This window comes from Plectropomus leopardus, chromosome 22 (assembly GCF_008729295.1).
Source record: "Plectropomus leopardus isolate mb chromosome 22, YSFRI_Pleo_2.0, whole genome shotgun sequence".
NCBI lineage: Eukaryota > Metazoa > Chordata > Actinopteri > Perciformes > Serranidae > Plectropomus > Plectropomus leopardus.
In genome coordinates, this window is record NC_056484.1 from 3,326,433 (window position 1) to 3,349,394 (window position 22,962).

A 22,962-nucleotide genomic window follows, 5' to 3' on the forward strand; every position below is an offset into this window, starting at 1 on the left:
AACTGGTTCGATTTTGGTGGTCATAACTCAAAGGTCAAGGTCAATGTGACCTTGCATCTGTCTCATTCTCATAAGCGCAATATTTCTCAAATTTGGCAAAAATGCCCGCTTGGACTGAAGAATGAACTGATTAGAATTTGGTGATCAAAGGTCAAGGTCAATCTGACCTCACAAAACCTCAACTAACTCAAGAGTTCATACGCCAATTATGACAACATTTAAATATATAATATTTAAATATCAAATATCTAACAGGATAAAATAAAGAGGTGTTGGCATTTTATATCCAAAAGGTTAAAAGTCAACTTTATTGTGATATCATAATATTATGCATAGAACTCTTTTCTAATCATTTCTCAGCATCATATCTAAAAGAAGGAGAAACATTTGGTAGATTACTAAATTAGTGACACTAAACTTGGGCGTCCACCTTGAAACTGTACTGCTTGTAAAGATCCTCTGTGCTGCCGGTGGAAAGATGTTTGTGATTCATCCATGTTGTCACGGAAGTAAAAGAGTGTAACTTGACTGATGGGCGGATGAATACGACTGCGTAGTGGTAATTCTAATTTTTAAAGATTCAAGTCTATAAGTTGAATTTTGCAGCACACTGAAAAAGAAACAGACTGCAAATTGGGTGAAAGAAAATTATTTCGAGGCCGTACAGATCCGTCCCTCTGTATAAGTGTGTCTGTGTGTGTGTGTGTGTGTGTGTGTACACATTATTATTTATCAGGCACTAACTGGCACTATCGCTCATTGAGAAAAAGGGGTAGATGGATCTCACACATCCCCGAAACTGTACAGTGAGATAGATCTGTGTGCGTGCGTGCGTGCGTGTGTGTGTGTGCGTGCGTGTGTGCGTGCGTGCCTGCGTGTGTCAGCTATTGATTTTCCAGCTGCAGTAAACTGTTCTGCAATCAGAGAGGTAGTACTGCATGTTCAGATAGCAGCTATCACACACACACACACACACACACACACACACAAACACACACAAAATAAAAAGAACCCACACCTCAGAAACACACTGATTGGTCACACAGGAAATGGTTTCAGCTCAGAGGGATTGTGGAAAGAGAGAGAGAGAAATTGATTCGGTGGTTTAATGAAAAGACAGCAACAACACGCACAGAGAGCGATACAAAGAAATGGAAACAGAAAGTAAAAGAAGATGAAGGTAAACTCTGAACACAGGGTTGAATGAGTAAACATCGGTTTTATTGCGAAACTCTCTGTTCTGTCTCTTTGTCTTGCTCAGTCTCACATCTTTAAAAAGCACTTTAAAAACTCGGGTTTATGTGTTTACACGTCAGGATTCTGCCAACGAACTCTCTGTCATCGCCAGGTTTCTGTGAATCCCCTTGATCTGGTAAAAACCAAACAAACCCGGAGTAATCAGATTACTACGGCTCGTAGGAGTGTCGTGTCTCCGTTTCAGAGGACAGATTCGCGTTACACCCTCCAGCAGGGCTCCTAACAACAAAACAGAAACTATGAAATGTCAATTTCTACCAGACAGCTTGACCTTTTCTGTCTGTTTTACATAAACGGATATGCAGCCGGTGTTTGTGTGTTTGGCAGCTTAATAATACAGCTTTAGAGCTGAAAAAAACATCTCACAGGCTGACAGTTTGAAATTGTTTGTTTAATCTCAAGTTCTGTTTATTGAAACTCGTCCAACAGCTGATATTTATCAGCCAAATGCGTGTTAATCTTTGCACTGGAGTTTGATTTTACATTACTGGGCTAAAATGTTTCCTACAGGCTAAGATTGTTGCGTGATAACAAGCATTAGCTTTGTAAAATTTGTTCGCAAGTTGTGGTATTATTCACATTATCAGAGTGAGGCCCAAGTTTATATTTAACTCTTTGAAACCTGCATCAGCGGCACTTTTGTTGGGCTGCATTCAGATGCATTTCAACCTTTGAATCCAGCTCAAATTGATGAGAAAAAAGGTGATGAGCAACTTGGCAAGAGATGTTTTGAATTAGCAAAAAAATTATAAATTTAGAAAATCATAAAAAGCTTGTGAAAATATTCTAGAGAACCATATTTAATTTCTTTTTTATAGAATTATTATTTTTAAGCCTTTTTCTCCCCAAAGTCATTTTTTGTTTGTTTGTTTTTTTACTTTCACTTTTTTGTTTTGTATATTGTTTTTTTTTATTTTGTTGATTTTTGTGGGTTTTTAATTTTTTTTGGGTAATGTTAAGGTAATTTTCTTGTACTTTATTATTAATTTAATATTTATTAATTTCCTCTAAAATTGCTCTTTGACCTCTTCCCATTTTTTTTTAAAGAAATCAAGCCAATTTGCCTAAATTTTAAATAATATTTCCCATTGCACCTCCAGTTATATATGATTTCTTTTTTTAAATAATGGCTGAACAGTCAGACATTTGTTCATTGTTTAACCAAAACATCCACCTTGATTTTGATTGATCATAATCACTGTTACCATGGTTACTGATCTTGGCTGTGTCTCTGCGTCTCCTAGGTTACTGAACCTGTCTTTGACGTCTGACCTGGTCCCAGAGCAGGACGTGATCGATGTCATCATCCACGTGGGCAGAAACCCTCAGGGTCGAAACCTCGCCTGGAAATACTTCAGAGAAAAGTGGGACATCCTCAACGCACGGTGAGTCCATCAGTCAGTCCACGTGGGAGGATTTGTTGTCACATGTTGTAGAAACAAAATATTCATAATACTAACATCTCTCTCGCTGTCTCCGTTCAGTTATGGTGAAGCGCTGTTCATGAATTCGAAGCTCATCGGTGGAGTCACAGAGTTCCTGAACACTGAGAGAGAACTCAATGAGGTAAATAAACAAACATTCAAACGTTACTGAGGTCAGATTGACAGGTAAGTGTTCCAGTTTCCACCTCAACAAGCTTCACAGATGCAATGTTGAGAAAAAGGAAATTGCAGTGCATTTAGAAAGTGTTTTTCTGCATCGATCTGCACTCAGTGCCCCATAATGGCAAATCAAAAACAGGATGGATTTTTCTGCAAGTGTTTAAAAAGACAATACTGAAATATCACACTGACAGAAGTATTCAGACCTTCAGGTGCTTCACATTTCTATCGATCGTCTTTGACATGTTTCTACACCTTGATTGCAGTCTACCTGTGATCAATTAAACAGATTGGACGTGATTTGGAAAAGCACACACTCTTCTTTATAATGTCTGTCCTGCTGAACACCATGGCCATTTATGACATTTATGTTCAACACCTTCACTGCAGTACTCAAAACCTACTTTAAATATGCCGATGTGTGTTACCAGCAAAACATGTTTCATCACCTTCATGCAATCCATGTTAAGAAAAGAGCCAAATATTAGGAAGAACAAATGTATGATAAAGAAACGCAGGTTATTAATAACAATAATAATAATAATAAACTTTATTTGTATAGCATCTTTCATACAAGAAATGCAGCCCAGCATGTTTTACAAGAAAGAAATTAAATGCACCAAGAGCTTCACATCAGGAACACATAAAAGACAAAAAGACATAATAAAACCTGCAAGTAAAAATCAAATAAAATCAGAACAGAAAACCTAGAATGCACCTTCAAATGGATAAAATCCACTTGATAATACTAGTAAAGGTAAGATAAAAGAATAAAAATTTAGTGCACAGAATGCATAACATAAAATGGAAAATAAAATAAAATAAAATATAACCCACTCACATTATTAATAAAAAAGCATAAAGGTTAAGGTTAAATACCACGTAAACTGCTTGATTTAGCTTTCTTAATATTTATAAAAATTAACATCTTGTGTTTTTAAAGCATTTAAAAACACATCGCCGTCCTGAGACATTTAAATAGTGAAAATGAATCCATTATTTTACTTTTTATTTGATTCAGCGCTGTAACAACTTGTGGACTTTGCGCTCTATGCCAAATACGTGATGATGTCACTCTTGGCTCATGCACCCTTGCGTCGGGGACCTACATCTTCTACTAACTTCACAGCTGACAACACATATCAGAGCAGAGAGCAGGACGTGAGCTGCCTGCAGAGCTCGGAGACAGGATTGTGTCGTTGTGCAGAAATATTTCTGCTGCATTGATGGTTCCCAAGAGCACAGTGGCCTCCATGAGAACCACTTCTAGAGCTTTCCACCCAGAAAAATATGAGCAATCAGTGGAGAACGGCCTTGGAGAAAGAGGTGGCCAAGAACCCGATAGTCAGTTTGTATTAATGCAGTACGTTAATATCCTGTTTTCTGCCTGTCGGTGGCTTTTCAAGGCTGAGACGTCAACTGCAGGACAGATGATTAATGGCGTCAATGTGTTCTCCAGAAACACTTTCAGAGAATTAAAAATCTGCTGCTGATTATTTTAACAGAATACAAACCTTATTTATATAGTGGTTTTAAAAACAAAGGTAAAAAAGCACTTTAAAGGGTGAAATCAGAAATATTTTATTGATTCCCAGGATGAAAATTGTGGGAAAAAAAGGACACAGCTTAATCAGTTCCTAGTTTAAAAAAACACTATAAAATAAAACATCTATAGCAGGAAAACAAGCATGCAAATATATTAACTTGCTACAGTTAATTACAGTTACAGTTAATTACAGTCAGTTACAGTTAATTTGAATTTGGATCTATTTATGTGTCATTGGTTTGTTTTTTTTTTGTTTGTTTCTTGTTAGTTCACCTGCTGGCTTTTTGAAAGAGCTTGATGGGTTGCATAAAGTGCAAACTATTGTTGTGCGGACTTCACTTGTAAACAACAATAAAACTTTGAAAAATTAAAAGTATAAAAGAAGAGGAAGAACAAACGAGCAGCAGCGACTGCAGCAGGCTGCATGCACACTTAAGCTGTATATAAAATAATGGTAGAAAATGATGAAAACAATTTAAAAACAGTTACAGATACATTAAACTGGGCGAAAGGAGCTACATGTGAGAATGAGAAATCAAATAGAATACAGGACGTTACTGTGATTTATTTCATATTCATGTACACTACACATTAATATTTTAATAAACATGAAAGTTTTCATGAAACAAGATGCTCTACCAAAAGGAGAAAGTAGAAATCAAATTAAAGCAGATGGAAAATAGTTTGTTTTTAATCCGATTCCTAATATTCACATTTTCTACAAACAAAGGGGTTTGTGGGTGTTTTTGAATTAAAATCTTTCTCAGATTTATTTATTTATTTTTCACGATGACTACTTTTTTTGATGAAACCATTTTGTTTGAGATCTCAGACTCTCCCGTTGGCATGGTAACGACAAGCAGCCTCCGGTTACAGCGCCTGAACAGAATCAAATTAAAATGGGACCTCTGAATACAAAAACTGCCTCGGATGAAAAGAATGATGAGCCTTTTATTTTTTTTTTTTCGTGAAAATGTTTTTAGCAAAAAGTGAAAATCCACCCACGATACAAATTTGAAAAAAATATGCCACACAGGGAAGGAAAGGTAAAATGCAGAAATGGAGACTGTAGGATAGAAAAGAGGAGGGCAGGAAGAGAAAGAGGGAACATAGAGGAGTGTGAAGTAAAGGAGAACAGAGGAGGTAACGATATGAACTGTATTAAAGAGAGTTGAAGGGATGGATTTCCTCCCGCGCTCCAGTGAATCTGTCAAACTCAGAACAACACTAAGTTTCCTCTTCAGTCCTTAACTTTGAAAACCGCATTAATTCTCCTCCTCCAACAGTTCAAAGTTTCTCTTTCCACAAAAGAAGTTCCCTCTTTTCGTACCTCACCTCTCGCGCTGCAAACTTTCCATTTAATTACCGTCCTTTCAAACAGTTTCACTTTGCTGCCTCGCCTTTCATGCAGGACGTTTTACCTCTCATTATCAACCTTTAAAACAAAGTTTCTCTTTTAATTATCAGCATTTCAAACGACAGTTTAGCTTTAATAACTCGCTTCTTCTTCTGGCTGCAATGCTTCGGTTTGACTGACATTAAAAAAAGGGGACGTCTTCTTTTATTTAAACATAAAGAAGTCTGTAGTTTTTGGCTTGCTGGCTGCCTGCGCTCAAAAAGACGTACTTTTTTTAAAGTATGTGGAGCTGTGAGGTGGACGTGCTGGTTCTGAAGGCATTTTTTTCTTTAATGTGACTTCACACAGAAACACGGGACTCTATCAGATAATGTAACAACCTTATATGTTTGTTTGTGGCCTTTTTTTGTCATTTTGGCATGAAGGATAGGTGCTACAATACCCATGAGCCCTGGCAGCTGTTGCCACAGAGAAGAGGCAGTCAGGATGGTAGTAAACTCATTTTGTCATTTAAATCCAGAACAAAACCTGGCACCATAGTTTCAGGATTCACCCACAACTGAACCAAAATGTAAAAGTTAATTAATTTTAAAGGACCTATTTGTAATTACCAGCCACCCAGTCCAACCGTTACAGCTTATCGCAGGGCTGACACATTCAGACAGACAAACTTTCACACTCTCAATCACACCTACGAATTTACCAAGGTTAGGTTAGGGTAAATAAAGATACGTTTTTGGCAAATAGCCATGTTAGATGTTCCTTAACAGTCTGAAAGAAACGTTGCAAGTTCAAGTTACTTGAGTGAGTGAGTGAGTTTACGGTTTCGTGTGTAAGGATTTTAGAACTGGAGTAATATTGTCATATTTCCTAGTTTTTGTCAGGACCCTAACAGCAGCATTTTGAATACGCTAAAGTTGCAGAACGGCTTGTTTTGAAAGACCTACAAACAGACCGTTGCAGTCATCTAATCTACTGGAAATAAAGGCCTGGGTGAGCCTTTCAAGGTCTTTGACATTATTCCTCTGACTCTGTTCTTTTAATGGTATTCGGCAGATGAAGTTACTGATTTGAATTGGCTGTGGAAATTTAAATCTGAGTCCAGGATAACCCCAAGCTTTCTTTCTTGACTCTTAGTTGTATAAGAGAGGTATTCAAGGTGAGAGCTGACTCTGTCTTTCTTTCCAAAGAAAATTCTGTCTCATCTCTTAATACAAAACTGATATTTTTACAAGGTTCCCATGGTCATGGAGAACCTGGAAAAGTCATGGAATTTCACAAGCACATTTTCTAGGCCTGGAAAAGTCTTGGAATTAGTAAAAATAATTAAATATTTTGGAAAATTCACGGAGTTTTGTTGTGGTTTATCACATTTTTACAGTTATCTTCCTGTGGATAACCACGTAATGTAACAGAATGGGAGATGACATTTCTGTAGCAACCAAACGCAGCTCTGATATGCGTCCATTTGTCGCATTTTCTTTACCATCAAGTAGGCTACGTTTCTTCATTTTCTCCCTGCTTTTCTTTTTTTTCCTTACGTATGTGAGCCAGCAGAAATGATGTTTCAGTAGAGCTTGAATCGGATATGTTTGAAAAATGCCAGGCAAGTGTGAAAAGAAAAAAATACATAGATAATTCCTTGAAAAGTCATGGAAACATTGTGAAATTTTATCGCTTAAACTTTGTGGAAACCCTGTTTTTAGCTACAGTAGTGCAGACTGAAAATACCTGAATCAGCAGTTTTTTGTTGGCTCATTTACACCCTGTTGTGATACGGAGTATATTCCTTTTTAAAGTCTTGGGTGCTACAATATTTCTGTCTTTCTTCTATTTTTGGGTGTTTCTAATTTTCTAATAACTTTTCTATCATCTCATTTTCCACCCTTCCTCCTTCCCTCCATTTTTCTGTCTTTTCTCTCCTCAGTTAAAAGAGTTCATCCAGTCCAGTGGTGTGGGGGCGGGGCCTGCGTTGCCTCGGGCGCTGGAGATCGTCGAGGGCAACGTGCGCTGGCACCGCCTTTACCGGCGGCAGTTCTACCAGTGGCTGCGCAAACCTCCGAGCTCCGCTCTCGGCTAACGCTACACCAGTTAGCTACAGTGAAACGACTGCAAACTGACTGCTAACTCAATGCTAACGCACTGTTAGCTTACAGATGCAGTCGGATAGTATAGAAAATTCATGAATGAATACAAAGGCCGACTCGACTGGTTATTCAGCTGGTCTCTCTACTAGTTTCGCTTTTAAAGAAATTTGTTTGCAAACTTTTTTTATTTCAGATGTTTATATTTTCAAAGCTGCAGGCTAGCTAGCAGTCACTGACTCAGTAATTGCAAGCTAGCAACTAGCCTCAAAACTCCCCAAACTAAACCGCCCCCAAGACCGACAATGGACATAGAGAGAAGAATCTGCTGTCAGATAAACAAGAACTCCTGAATTTAATTTGACCAACAATTTAATAAACTTTTAATATATAGGTTTAACATGCTATATGTAATTTTCTGCCACTAGGGGTCTCTCACTCAAAACACTTAAAAAAAGATGGAGCGATGCAGCTTTGCAGTCAGTTTCTCCGAATTGAGATGCCGTCAGTCATTGTTTAGGAGGTTTTAACTGAAAGCCGAATTATCCGCAGAGCTCTCCTTCTCTCCAAAACAAACAAACCAGGTGATTTAAACCAGTAAAAACACTAAATGAAGTAGCTTCATGTCAAAAAACAGTGTTTCTCTAATGCTGTTTGGTTCACTGTTGAGGGGCTGCTCGTCCAGTACATTTTTCTCTGAAAACTTAAGATCCAGACGTTCAGGAAGTTTTTGCCATTAGTCAAATTATCAAGAGAGATCTCTTCCTCTTCGGAGGAAGAGAGGTAAAAACACTAAATTAAGCAGTTTCATGTTAAAAATAAATGTTTCTTATATGCTGTTTGGAACAACAGGAGTTGGAGCCGAGCTCCTGCTAAGATTTGCTAGCCTTGTTTCTCTAATAACTTCAGATCCAGATATCCGATAACTTAAAATCTTTCTTCCTGTTAAAAACAACCAAGATCAAAGAGTGTATTGTAATAGAGATTGGCTAAAAACTGGATAAAAGTTTAGTTATGACAGCTTTTCGCAGGCGACCACAACCGTAACGTATGTGCAAAAGGGATATGACACCACTGACAGAAATGACACAATGACAAATGACACAGACCGCGTCCTGATTAAAATGACACATTTCTCTGGGTTTGAATATTGTTGTAAACATTTGGGATAATATCAGTGCACGAGTCAACAAAACATGAAACGTTTCCAGACAAACAAAACATTTAGTTGCTGATACTAAATAACATATTATAGCAGTAGGTTATGATCAACCAAAACTGTGGAAACTTTTGTTTTTTGTTAAATTTAAGGTGACCAACTTGAATATCAGGATTACTGTGGATCTTTTAAAGTCAATCTGTCATATCTGTCAAAAGTCCTAAAAATGTTAAGACGTCAGAAAGCATGATTTTTTTTATATAAAAAATAATTGAAAACGTCCTTTTAAATGTATATTTAATTTATGAAATGCCTTTTCCATCAGCATCACACAGATCAAGACAGTAAATCCAACAAAAGGCTACTCTATATTTTATAGATAATTTATGTAGTTTTTTTTTTTTTATTCAGTTTCAGTCGTTATAAAACTGGTCTTAAATTATGTTTCAGAAGGCATTAATTAAGTCTTAAATCTATCTTGCCTTAAGCTGTAGGAGCCCTGAATATCAATACATAACTAAAACTTTGTCGAACCTTCCTGTCATGAAGGTTAACGATATGCGTTGTGATGCGACCTCACATTACGTTAGATGTTTGGTCAAGTGACACAGATGTTAAACGCGACCTCATTACCATCACCTCTGCCTGACAGATTTACATGTCTGAGCTACAGTTCTGAAAATATGAACCTGACCAGAGTAGACCTTTGACTTTGTAATTTGAGACCTAAAACTGGCCCGAGATCAGAGAAAACATCCCGAACAAAATGTCTCACTTAAAAAGGAACGAGCACAATCTGTAACAAGATGGATAAATATTCATATCTGTAATTTTCTGCCTTATGATTGGCTCTCGAAAGATGAAGCTCCTGCTTTCAGCCCTGCTTGGCTCCAATCCAAACTCCTCACTAACCAGAGACCCTGAACAGTTTAAATCGGACCTTCCCCTGATCGCTACATTAAACCAGCTGACATTAAAAGGCAGATTAACCAGCAGTCAGCTGCATGTCGATCATCGAACAGCGATGTAATTAACACAACATGGACACGGTGTCCTCTGATCACAGCGCTCAGAGGACTCATTCAGACTCATTAACTCCCCACAACACCCAAACTGTTTCAGCTTGAATATAAAGAGCAGCTTTGTTTTTGCAAGATCAAAAACTCCAGCAGTTTGGAAAATATCAGCGGGTCTGGAAGGCTTTGGTTAGGCCTCGCTACAGAAATGTACTTTGAATATAAAAGCTCATAATAACTTCAAAATTTTGCTCTAAACCACAGAGAACGCCACATGTAGAAGAATAATTTTCCACCGAGGAGCTGTGATGCTGTGGTCTGTTTTGTGTTTGAACTGCGAAACCTTTCAAAAAGCTTAAAGTGAACAAATTAACCGGGCACAAAAGGTTCTCGCATAAAGGCATGATAGGACGGAGCCTGGGTGCAATGGAGACTGAATATGGCATTTAGAAATTTGTCACATGTTAGATTAACAAATTTGGAATAGAAACTTTTGGCATCACAAAAACCGAATCCCTGTGTTTCTTACACAGATGCTATATATAACACTCCAAGAGGTGAAAATGAGCTGGAGCCTCTGTCTAGAAATTTCTAATGCTTTTGATGAGATTTGGAAAGATTAAATGATTATTGTAATGCAAAATAAAGATTCACTTTTTCAAGCACAATATACAAAGTGCACCATAGTCAGAAAAAAAAAACAGAACAATGAAACAGTAAAAGGAAATTGTTCCAGCCGCAAGCATCAACCAAATCATTTTGCAAAAGAAAAGACAAAACAGATGTTGGAGAGTTTACAACACAGAGAAGGCAACAAGTAACTTGGACAAGAGCCGTTGTTTTTGCAAATTTATGCCTTAGTTTCCTCTGTGTTTCTTCTAAATTGTCTGATTTTGCAATTACAAGAATATAGAGTACCACAGAAATTAGGTAGTATTTTAGCTCTCCTGGTCCCCTCTTCTTGAAATCAGTGGGTTTTTAAACTTGTTTTTGGTTTAATGTTGGAAATAAGGTCTGTGCTTAATACAAGCTTAAAAGACTTAAGTTTTGTTGTATAACATAAAATATGTAAAAATTCACTCATACGTTTTTAAGGCTTTTATTTACCTTAGAAAATATGTGGTTGCCAAGGAGTGGCTAAATGAGACTAAAAAACTTTATCACACCAAACACAGCCTCGTTGTGGTGGCAACGTTGAAGTGATGTGACCGTGGTGTCACTTGTTCATAGCCTTACATAAACTTTTTACTTTTGGTAAGTTAAGTTAAGTTGTGAAGATTTTCTTTCTGAACCAAATGTATCGAGCTTTTTTTCCCACAGTAATTCAAAACCAAATGGAAAAATTCCACAGACTTTTTGACGAGGGAACCACGGCTGAGTTAACTTCCAGGGTTCGCCAACAAAAATGCATAACCCACGCAGCGCTCTTAACCATGATTTAAAAAGTATAGATCAGATGACTTTGGACAATAAGCTTTGTTCTTCCTCAGTTTCAACCGTCAAACTTTGCTGTGTCAGAAGTCACTCCCTTCTTCACACATTTTCCTTTTCTGTTGTAATTTCTTCTGTGTAATTTCATAGTAAATTAAGACGGCAGAAAAATATCAAACGTCAAACAAGTTTCATGTCAGAAAGCTCATGTATGCATCTGTTATCAACACTGACAAAACCTTGCATTATGGGATCTGTATTTAAAACTACTCATTCTCTTAACATTGTAATTCTAATTTGTGGTAAGAAACACAAACACTGTGGGAAGTAATGACCTGATAAACTACATATTTTACAGTCATAATAAAGATAGTAAAATGGCAGAAAATTAACATGACAGTAAACTCATGTTAAAATACTTTGCCCAAACTTCACCCACTCGCAACCTGTCAACCAATGAAGTCATTCGTCAATTAGTGACCTCGTAAAACCTGTCAGTAACTCCTAAGAGGGACTAATAAAATAATAAAGGTGACGGATGGATGTGAATGTGCAGAAAATCCTTTTTTTTTGTCAAACTGAAAGTAGTCAAGGGACTATAAAACTGACAGTTACCATGACAACTTATCTGACTGACTGCAACCTTTGGAGATTAAAACTCTGACCAAAACTCAGCAGATCGTGTTGGCTTCACAAAGCACACAAAAAGTTTTTGGATGAGGCACATCAGCCTCAGCTGTTGGAAAGAAACGAAAGTCACAACAACAAACACAATATATTTTTTTAGCCAATCAATGGTTAGCTTTCAATCAATCCCTTTTTTTTGTCCCCAGATGGATGAATAAATAAATGGACTCAAAACTGAGGATGGTTAAATGGAGAAAAGAAAAACTGCAGATAAGAAAAGTGAGACAGTAGAGTTTATGTTGAGTGTCTTTATATGCAGATGATGTTGTGTTTTTAATGACACTGTTAATGTGGTGACAGATTCAAGCTTGTCGTGAGTGGACTTTTACAGCTTGTTTGACGGGACTTTAAATTAAAGGCAGATTCTGCAGCACAGTGGATTTTGTGGCATGGTGAAATTCACAAGTGATGACAAGGATAAATCGATGGAATTCATGGCCTGACGAATCTTTTAAGGCATTAACTTTACAGTGTGACGGATTTTTCAGTTGACTGATTTTTTGAAGAGTGACAAATTCTACAATAAGGACACTTTGGATTTTACTGCAAGATGGAAACTACAGCTTTGGCAGTGCGACAGTAAGAAGATTTACAGCCATACTGACTGACAACGCCACCGTTTGATAGATTTGGCGGGACGATGGAGTCTTTGGTGCGACAGATCTTTCTTTGTGATGGAAAATACAACAATTCTGTCGCAGAAAGTGTGACAAGCTCCACAGATCAACAGCTGTTGTAGCAGCGTTGATTGTACAGTGTAACGGCCTCTGCAGCATTGTGGATTTTACGGCATAAAAGTTGGATTTTACAGCAGGATGGATTTACCAGTGTGCGGATGTCCTCTTCCTTTCCCGCTCAGAGTTTTAAATGTAAAGGATACAGGCGTTACGCTGAACTGTGTTGTCTTGGAAACAACAAGCTGGACACAAAAAGCTCTGAGAAAAATACGCCTTTATTAAATATCGGGGGGTCAGGTAAATCTTTGGAAAAGGACTGAAAAAATCTTAATGAACTTTTCAACAGTCTGGTGCGTTGAACCTCCGTGCTGTTAAACTGACTTTTTGAAGTTATTCCTCTTCTGTTAGATCCGGCTTTGATGTTAATAATTGAGCCATATATGAATTAATGGGCCTGCCTGCTTCTATACACTGTGTGTCCAGTGTGTGTGGGTGTGTGTGTGTGCGCGTGGGTGTGTGATGAAGATGATGATGAAGTAGCAGCAGCAGCAGTGGTGGCGATAACGACTGCTGTGCCAGTCATGGTGATTAAAATTATGATAATTAAAGTTATTATGATTATGATCAGGATGATGGCGGATCTGATGATGGCGGTCGAGTCAGTAATGATAATTGTTGATGATGTGACAAAGCTAATTAGTATTATTATAATTATTATGCTAATTATTCAGTGCATTTTGAACCTTTATTGTCCTGTCAGGGAAATTAGGTTTACAGACATGAAGCACACATGTACAATAACACTGTAAAACGTACAATATTTGAAATTAAAATGTGGTTTGAAGATGTTGGAGGAGAATACGATGGTGTTCATGATGATTATGATCATAATGATGATGACATAATGATGATGACTTGGGACCAAAATGTGTCGGAAACAGGAAGTCGTGGAGGCGAGTTTAATCCTACTTCCTGTTTGCACTGCTGTGGTTTCCTGTGTTTTCTGATTGGACGATATTAAAATGGTTAACCTTGTGTGTGATCCAGTCTGTTTCAATACAATACTGTGAACCAGATCCGGGGAAAAGTAATGATAAGACCTCCTAGCCTTTTTTTTCTGCCTGTTGACGCCAAATGCGAACAAATCTTTGTGACAAAATACTGAACGACTGTTAACGACGTTTTAGTGACGTAAAACTCTGTTTGCATGTGTAAGGAGGCCAAAACGTAGAAGGAAATATCTGTTCAACTAGGTTTGCTTATCCACTTACTATCAAACTTACAAACATGGACACATGCAAATGTCAATTTGGCCTTTTAAAATAATAATGTGGTCCATACTCTTCGAGACAGTTGCTAAAAATTGCTGTCTGATTTTTTCCTGTAAGCTGTAATTTATTGGTTGTCCCCTGCCGGAGCTCAGCCTGCCAGCTGCTGTCAACGGCTGAAGACAACTACACAACCCTCCAGAGGTAGAGACAGAAATGATAATAAATTAATAAATTACCAAAGACCCCTTTTTCTTAATTTTAATAATTAAAAAAAATGAATTTAAAAATCACTTTGATGCTTTTTTGACTGCAAACAGGGATGACTAATTCATGGAAGTTGGCTGAGCTCTACCGTAAACATTCATCGATTAGTGCTGACAAGTATGATCCGTGTCAAAAAAAATTGTAGTAGTAGTAGTAAAGTATGGTAAATTTGGCAGTGCTGTTGATGGTCGCCGGTTGTCATGGAAACAGGGGGAACAGTCAGGTGGCCCACTTTTTCAAAAATATATCACGACAAACTGCAGCTGGCAGAGAGTTTTCATTATTTAACTCCAGGGAGGAAGAAGACGGAGCAGAGTGTCAGGTGCGGGATTCAAACCAGCAACCTCCAGAGTGTGTGTGTTTGTGTGTGAGTGTCCCTCAGTGATGAATGACTTCACTGTTTTCCCCACAGCATCATGGGAAATCACACACTGTGGATACACAGAGAGTTTACACTGTGTGTGCGGAGATTAATGGGCCTCGGAAAGAATGTGACAGAGAGAGAAATGAGCAAAACACATGATAGAGAGAGAGGAAGAGGAGTGCTCTGTTGTTTTATGAATGGAAAAGAGACAGAGAGGCGGTCTGCCAGTTTAACCCAAAACCTAATCGAATCTGTCATTTCCTCTAGTAAAATGGTGAGTTTAGAGCTATCAGGAAGAGCTGCATGCAGCGGTAGAAAAAAGATGAAAGGAAGAAAGTAGATGCTGAATTGAATAAATAAAAGCAAACAAGGGAGGAAGAACAGAGAAAAAAACATGAAGATAACAAAAAATGGGAAATTAAGGGAGGAAATAAGGAGGCTGATAATCAGACTGATTGTCATTTTGTTAATTTAGTGTGACATTGCGTTCATGATGGCTGATTTCTTGATTAGTATTTTCCTAACTAACCATTTTCAGTGGACAGAAGCTGTGATGATGAAAAAAATCAAAGAAAAATTACATTTAAACAGTCGGTTGTAATGCACCGTTTGCACGTATACCTATGAAAAGTAACGCACAAAAAGTTGTAAGTAACCCCAGCCCAAAATTGTCACATACCTCCACTTTCGGTGTAAGATCCTGCCGCCAAAGGCCACCTCTCACGACTGCATAATACGCCACTGGATGGCATCAGCTGAGAACGCAGATGTTATACGTTGTAAATATACAGCCAGACAGCACCTGCCAGCATAATACGCGGAAAGTCGGTTTTAGCTGAGAACCAGACAGATAGAACTTGTTGCGTCCACATGATACACCGCTGCCGGTGACGACGTAATATAAGGGGTGAAAGGGTGCTCATAGGGTGGGCGGGAGGGGCAGTGCACATCAAGCAAATCCCGGACTTTCATTAGGAAGTCTGGTGTTCTTTTCCCATCTGAATGTCATGGTTTTTTTACACACCGTACCATGCGCCTCCTTCCCCTAATCCTAACCGTCAGTGCCAGTATGTGCGTATTTTGACGTCCCGGCATTGGTTGCTGTGTGCTTTTGTTTCCTAATCATAACCACATGCAGCATCGTCCCACCATGTGCATTTGTTTACATCACGGTAGCGGCATCCGGGGATGTTAACAGCGGACACAGAAGGATACATAGAGTGTAATATGCAGACAGAGAAGTTTACTGACAAAAGCGGCAATATGTAATGACTTTGGATGACAACATATTGACCTTTATGGTCCCCAGAAGGAGAAAAGGGGACACGTACCCGGCAGTGCAGGAGCAATGTTGATGATAGTTGTTGTTTTTGAGACCAGAAACCTCACTTTGAGTTGTTTTGCCTTGTTCATGTCAGTTTATATCATGAATATATCCTGTCATTATCATCATCATCATATTGTAATTTGCTTTTTGTTTCTTGAAGCTATATTTCCCAGACACTTGAACACTGAGGCACCCAGCTAAACAGCATCATCATGTTTGGGTTTTTTTTTTTTTTGTATTTAGATATCATACGAACAACTCTATACGTATAGGGCACGTTGACTAGAAAGTTATTTTCTCTGGAGATGCTCTTACAACATGCACAGCTGCATCAGTCTTGTCCACGTTTGTCACCTTTATTCTGTCGTTAGTTTTCTTGGTTGTGGTCAAATGTTGCTGCTTGGTTAGTGATTTTGGCATCACCAAACGCCACCAGTAACAACATAAAAGCTGGAAAGTCCCTTTCTGTGCTTGTGTTACACAAGGACATAAATGCAACTGTGAGGTGTTTTACAGGCAAATAGATTGAATGCGTCAAAGGAGCAGAAAATGTACATTTCCTGTGAAAAGAGGAGTGTATTTTAAAAAGACAGAATGCATTTAACAGACGTGAATTGAAATTCCATCCTGAAACGTCAGTGACAGATGCAGGAGGATACCTGGCTCGTCATATGTAGCCGTGAACGGCACTGACCAAGCGCTGATAGTTTAAGGGCTGGGATGAGAATGTGTTGTGTTTGTAGATATGTAGCTGGACGTCGTCTCCATTCTTAATCTGATTAGCCAAATGTCTCTCCAACTGGGGTAAACAGCTTTCAGTGAGAGCAACAACAGACCTGAATCACTGACATTCAGATGTCTGAAACCATGTTAGGACGAAACGACGGAAAAGTGCAGAAAAGGCAACGAAGCGGACAAAGAGCTGTTGCTCTTTATAAGCCTTTTCCATTTTTACCCTGTTCAAGGTTTTTTTGGGGAGAGTTTTACCTTATCCAAATTGAAGGTCAAAGGAGAGAAGGTGCCCTGTGCGGTACAGATTGCGAAGCCCCTTAGGGGAAATTTTTGATTTGTGATATTGGGCTATATAAATAAAATTGACTTGACTTGAGAAAGGGCAGGAGGACGAGATAAAGGACCGAGAAGGGAGGGAAAGGACAGAAAAGGCAGACAGAGATACCAAAAAAGGAAATGAGGATAAACAAGAAGGAAGGTAAAGAACAAATGAAGGAAAAACAAATACTAGATGGGTAATAAGGAGGTAAGAGAAAAGAACAGGAGAACAAGGAACAAGAAAGGAAGCAAGGATGAAACAAAATGAGGAGGGAGGAAGAAGAAAACATAAATGAAAAATCATTTTTAATAAGACTGGAGGAAGAGGTGAGGAAAGAAAGAAAGACGGAATAAAAATAAAACAAAAAAGACGAGGATAGACGACAAGAAATGAGGTATCAAAGTGGAGAGGAAGGTGAGCAAAGAGGAGGAGGTGCAGAAGGAGGAGGGAGGGAGGAGACGGAGTAACAGCTGCAGTGTGGAGGTTGTTATTATTCTAAATGTCTTCTTTCTGTTCACAGAATCCCATTTTAGATAACACACACACACACACACACACACACACACACGTATACTCACAGAAAAATGTAATTCATTTTCTGATAACAAGTATAATCCATGGTTTCCATGGTAACAGCTTCACTGCAGTTACTACAGAAACACTAAAATTATAAATGAGTTCTACGTTACATTACTGGGCCGTATTTCAGAGTGTGGATACATTATTGTACGCTGACTCCTCTCTGCAGAACTGAACCAGGTTTAATGATTAAAGCTCGTGTTTAACGTTCACTGTGAGACAGACAGTGGAGTCACTCTGCATGTGCTCAGAAATTTGGACAAAAAGTGGAGTTTAAAAAAGTTTAGAAAACTGATTTTTACTTTAAGGAACAGAGAGATGTGAAACACACTCAGAAAAAAGAAGAATGAGGGAGGTAAAAGAAGTAAGGAATGGACAAAGAGGAAATCAGAGTGAAATCAATAAAGAAAAAGAAATGAAGGAAGGAAGCCAAAAATAGCTTTTTTACAAGAAAAAAAAAAACATGACAAAACTTTAACATTGCATCAGCACCAAAGTTTATTGATGTTTCAATGGATGACTGATGTAATAAATCCATAACTTTCCATCAGGATAAGATAGTCGTACTCACTCCATATTTAGGCTGCTGAAAAATGCAAACAGCTGCTGATGAAATTGCAGTTTCTTCAATAGGTAGAAGTCAGTGACAAATATACATGAATGTAGTGATACTCGACTTACGGCTGTGAGCCAAATCTGAGCCAAAAGTGATTCACACTGGGAATTTTGTTCATACTCTTTAGTATACAAAATGAACATATGCATATACATATATCCTAAAATCCTAGAAGTATGCAAAAGTCATAGAAATGTCCTAAAATCCTTCCTAAATCATTGAAATGTCTTAATATCTTAGCAATGTCCTAAAATTCCAGAAACATGCTAAAATCCTACAAATGTCCTAAATTCCCAGAAATGTCCTACAGACCTTGAAACATCGTAAAATCCCACAAACGTCCTAAAGTCGACATGCTAAAATCCTAGAAACTGGCCCCTGGACTCCTGTCATTTAACAAAAATGGCCCCCGAGCAAAGTAACACTTACGGAGACAAAGTGCAGATCATAATTTGTTTGTCACACTTGTTTTCTTTATCTGTGTCTCTTTTGCAATCTTTACTGTCTTCGGTGTTCGCAACATTTCTCTGCATTTCCCAAAAACGATCCGCAGGATGCCAAATGTGACTGCAAACAAACTGCAAATGAAAGCAAAAGATATCACCATGAGGTTATTATTTATTTATTTATTTTGGTTTTTGTCTTATGACGCCTTTTTATCTGACTTTGTATTTGGGAGATACAGACAATGCTGTTGTTTTGATTTTTTTTTTCTTTCAAATCTTTATTTACAACTCAGTGAGGGGAGACACTCATTTTCAGCGGTGCCCAGCATGGACAAAGACATCAAACAACTAGTCAAAAGTAAACCAAGGCAGAAAAACAATCATGGAAAACAAATAATAAAAGTTGAAAATTTAGAGGCTGATAGTTGACGATAGTTTTGCAAGAGAAAAGATTTTAAATAATCATATCATTATCATAGAGAATACAGTGAAGAGTATCGTAGTTATAATCACCAATAAACCTCATGGTGGAGGACCCATGCATGGAGGCAGCAGAACGCCTCTAAATTACACGCCCATTATCCAAATTTGCTTTTTCAAGCATTAAGTTTTCATTTAAGATCAATAAGAGCTTCTTGAGGAGCGTTAAAAGAAAGTTTTAGGTTCTCCATGGCCGGTTGTACAGAATAAAAAATACAATATATAATCGTGTCATCAGCATAAAGATGAGTTTGACAACCATTTAAAGAAGAGCCCAAAGGTGCGTTTTCATTCGTTTGTTTTTAAACACATTTTCAGTTTTGGCATTCGAAGTAAAACTGAGCGGAAAGTATTGTGTTGGACACGTTAAAACACTGAAGGGAACATGAACTATGAACCAAACTATTTCTGTCTTGTTTTTGTTTCTGTTCATCCTTCATTGTCTCCGCTACTTCTCCCATAAAGTTATGGAAATGTCCTGACAACTGAATCAGAAATTATGCAAAAACCTCCGAGTCCAGTCAGAGGTCCAGGTTTCTCTGTTGCCATGGTAAAATGGCAAAACACTCTGTTGTTGGACTCCTGTGCTGCTGCGAGACAAAAACAGAGGATGCTGTGTGTGACTGTCACACACATCATTTAAATTCATGCCATGAAAGCTCAATCTAACCTAAACCTGAGCTTAATTCAAATTATATCCAATGAAAGTGTATGACACACACACACACACACACACACACGCACACACACACTCACTCAGAGCTGTAGTGAGTCCAGTTTTTGGCGTCTCAGTGTAAACGAAGCCGAACAGAAATTAAATTAATTCAGTTTGCAGAGATGAAAAAATGCAAATGAATATTTAGCGTGTGGCGAGCCTGTGTGTGTGTGTGTGTGTGTGTGTGTGTGTGTGTGTGTGCGCGTGTGTGCGTGCACGCCAAGTGTTTTGCCTCGAGGAAAATCAGCTCAACTTTCATTCATATTGAAATCAGCCAGCGAGAGAGCAGAGAAGAAAGGAGGATTAGGAGGAGAGAACAGATAAGAGAGGAGGAAGTCAGGAGGGAGAGGAGGTGAGGAAGAGGAAGAAAAGGAGGAGAGGAAACAGGGGAGATAGGGAAGGAAAGGAGGAGCTGAGAGGAGGAGATAGAAGAGGGGCAGATAGGAGGAGTCAGTATGACAATATCTGTGTTTCCTTGTTTCACTGTTGTCACAGAGAAAACTAATCCACTGTCAACACACACACACGCGCACACACACACACACACACACATACACATACACACGCACACACACACACACACACGCACAAACATGCAAAGCCTCTTACAGTCTCTGTAGTGCAAAGCAAAAATTGTTTTCCACATAGAAACTGAAGTTTTCTCACAGGTCACATCAGATTTTTAATTACTCAGAAAACGAAGAACTAAGCCGAGCTTCATTCAGTAAACACACACACACACACAAAAGCAGCCACCTGCTCAACACATTAACATTCACACACACTGATGGCACAACCGCTGGGAACAATTTGGGGTTCAGTATCTTGCCCAAGGATACATGAATAAAAAGTGCTGTATAAATGCAGGCTGTCATTTTACGTTAAAATGTTTTTTAGAAACGGTCTAAAAAGTCATGGAATTTGCAAACATTTGCAACATTAAAGAAATTTTTTTTTTTTACATTTTTAAGGAAAAATAAATCACTTAAAAAATGTAAAGAAAAAAGTCAATTTTTTAGAGAAAAATAGTCACCTTTTTTTTAAGAAATGAAAAATGTCCCTTTTTTTTTACTGAAAACTTGCCCTCAAAGGTATGGTTTCTTAAAAAATATCTACGGTAAAATATATACAAAGTACAGATATTTAAACATGTATCCCAAAATAAAAATAGAAGTCCCGCCCTGATGCTTAAAAAATTATTTGACATGCCTTCCCCTTTTTGCACCACCTGTTTCCTTCTTATAGTCAACTAAAAGTCCTCTAGTTATATTTAAATATTCAGCTCTACTCCTGTTCTAAATTCATCGTTTTAAATAAAACATGTTTTAAAATCTGGAGCCATTTCAGAGAATGTCTGGCCTTTAAAATTGTTGTGGAAAAGCGGGTTAGTACTGTCAATCATTACTTTCATCAATCATTACAAATGAGACCATAGAAACAACTACAATGGTCAAAGTTGCCGGATTGATATTAAGAGTGTTTAAATATGTTCACGTCCTAAAACTTGCTGGTGGCTGCTGGCAGTCTGCACAGTGATTTCAATAATTTTTTTCTTTGTCTATAGCTGCTAACTGTTAATGAAATATGCATTACTCTTCTGACAGTTTCTTTATTTGTGATACATTTTTAAAGAAACATTACAAAGCCGGCTTGTTATGCTTGGCCAACCTTTGCTGCAATGCCTGCAGGAAAACTGTTTTCATGGTCTAGCCTGTTAGATGAGCTCGACCTCTGCCTGCACCGCAACTGTTCCTCAGAATTAATGTTATGAATGTGACTTCATTCACTCAGCAAAAGTGAGTAAATTAAATTATTCAAAACACAAACTACTGTGTTCATTCACCTATATTTCTTAATGCCATGCTACTACATCCACGTTATCACCTAATACTACTTAGCTAGATGTTTGTCAGACTGCTGTGGAATATTCTCAACATGTTGAAACTGTAATAATAATAATAATAATAATAATAATAATAATAATAATAATAACATTTTTTTTATTTATAAAGCACTTTTCAAAACATAGTTACATGGTACTTCACAAGGCAACAAAATAAAACAGAAAAGACATAAAAACTAGGGTTGGACTGGTGTGAAAATTTTCAAACTGGACTAATTTTAAGCCAAACATCTGGTTTACAAAATTTTACATGTGTTACCCGTGATACAGCAGTCAGTCCTGAGTGGAACATATGACACCATGTCCCAAGAGAAAACAAGTGTCTATCACTTAGCTTTTCATAACACTGGAGTTTTCTGTCCAAACTGAATCAATAAAATATACACTTCTGTTACTTCATGTAAACAAACCACATAGCTATCAGCTGTACGCTTGAGATCAGACCAAAGACACTTAAATGATGGGTGAGTAGCCAGCATGCTATCTTCCTTAGTTTGTAATGTGACTTTTTTAAAACAGAAACACACTTTATATTGTGATATTTGCTGGAAATTACATACAAGATAGCCAAATGCAAGTAACTTAATTAGCTTAATTTGTTTTTATCGATGGTCTCAGCAGAAACTTTCAGCCCCCTCCAGCTAGCTGACACTGTGTTTAGGTATTTGTAACAAGCTGTGGCGCTTTCAAAGCGAGCAACAGGAATAAATAGAAACACAGCATCCAAAGAAAGTTCAGCTCACACACCTGCAGTCAGTAAGGACAGGTATTTCCTTGGCTTTAAATCTAAAATGTTGCCATATTGACACAGTTTTAGTCTTTTTCATAGACTTCCGTCTTACATCACCTCTCCTCTAATCACCCCAAAAAGTAAACAAACCCAAAAAGACACAACATGCGCCGCTCTCTCCCCTTTGCTGAAATGTGATTGGTTAGTACTAACGCAATATAACACTATGACTTTGGCAACTTTTAAAATTGCCAGGATGTGGCATAATGACAAGTGCAAATTCAGCTAGTTTGCATAAATCAAACCGATTTAAGCTCATACACCAGGCTGGACCAGCAAAACCGATAATCAACCCAATTCTAATAAAAACAACACGTTTTAAAAGAAAACTGATGAAA

The 22,962-nt window shown here is 37.9% G+C and overlaps 1 protein-coding gene across 1 annotated transcript in view; it reads left to right on the forward strand.

Annotated features, from left to right (window-relative positions):
- LOC121961419 (thyrotropin-releasing hormone-degrading ectoenzyme-like) overlaps positions 1-8,264 on the forward strand; it is a 185,468-nt gene extending 177,204 nt beyond the window's left edge. The window contains exons 19-21 of the mRNA XM_042511407.1: positions 2,502-2,642; positions 2,742-2,823; positions 7,692-8,264. Of these exons, the coding sequence (XP_042367341.1) occupies positions 2,502-2,642; positions 2,742-2,823; positions 7,692-7,844 (376 nt within the window). The 3' untranslated portion in view covers positions 7,845-8,264. The remainder of the gene's footprint in view (positions 1-2,501; positions 2,643-2,741; positions 2,824-7,691) is intronic.
- Positions 8,265-22,962: the final 14,698 nt, after the last annotated feature.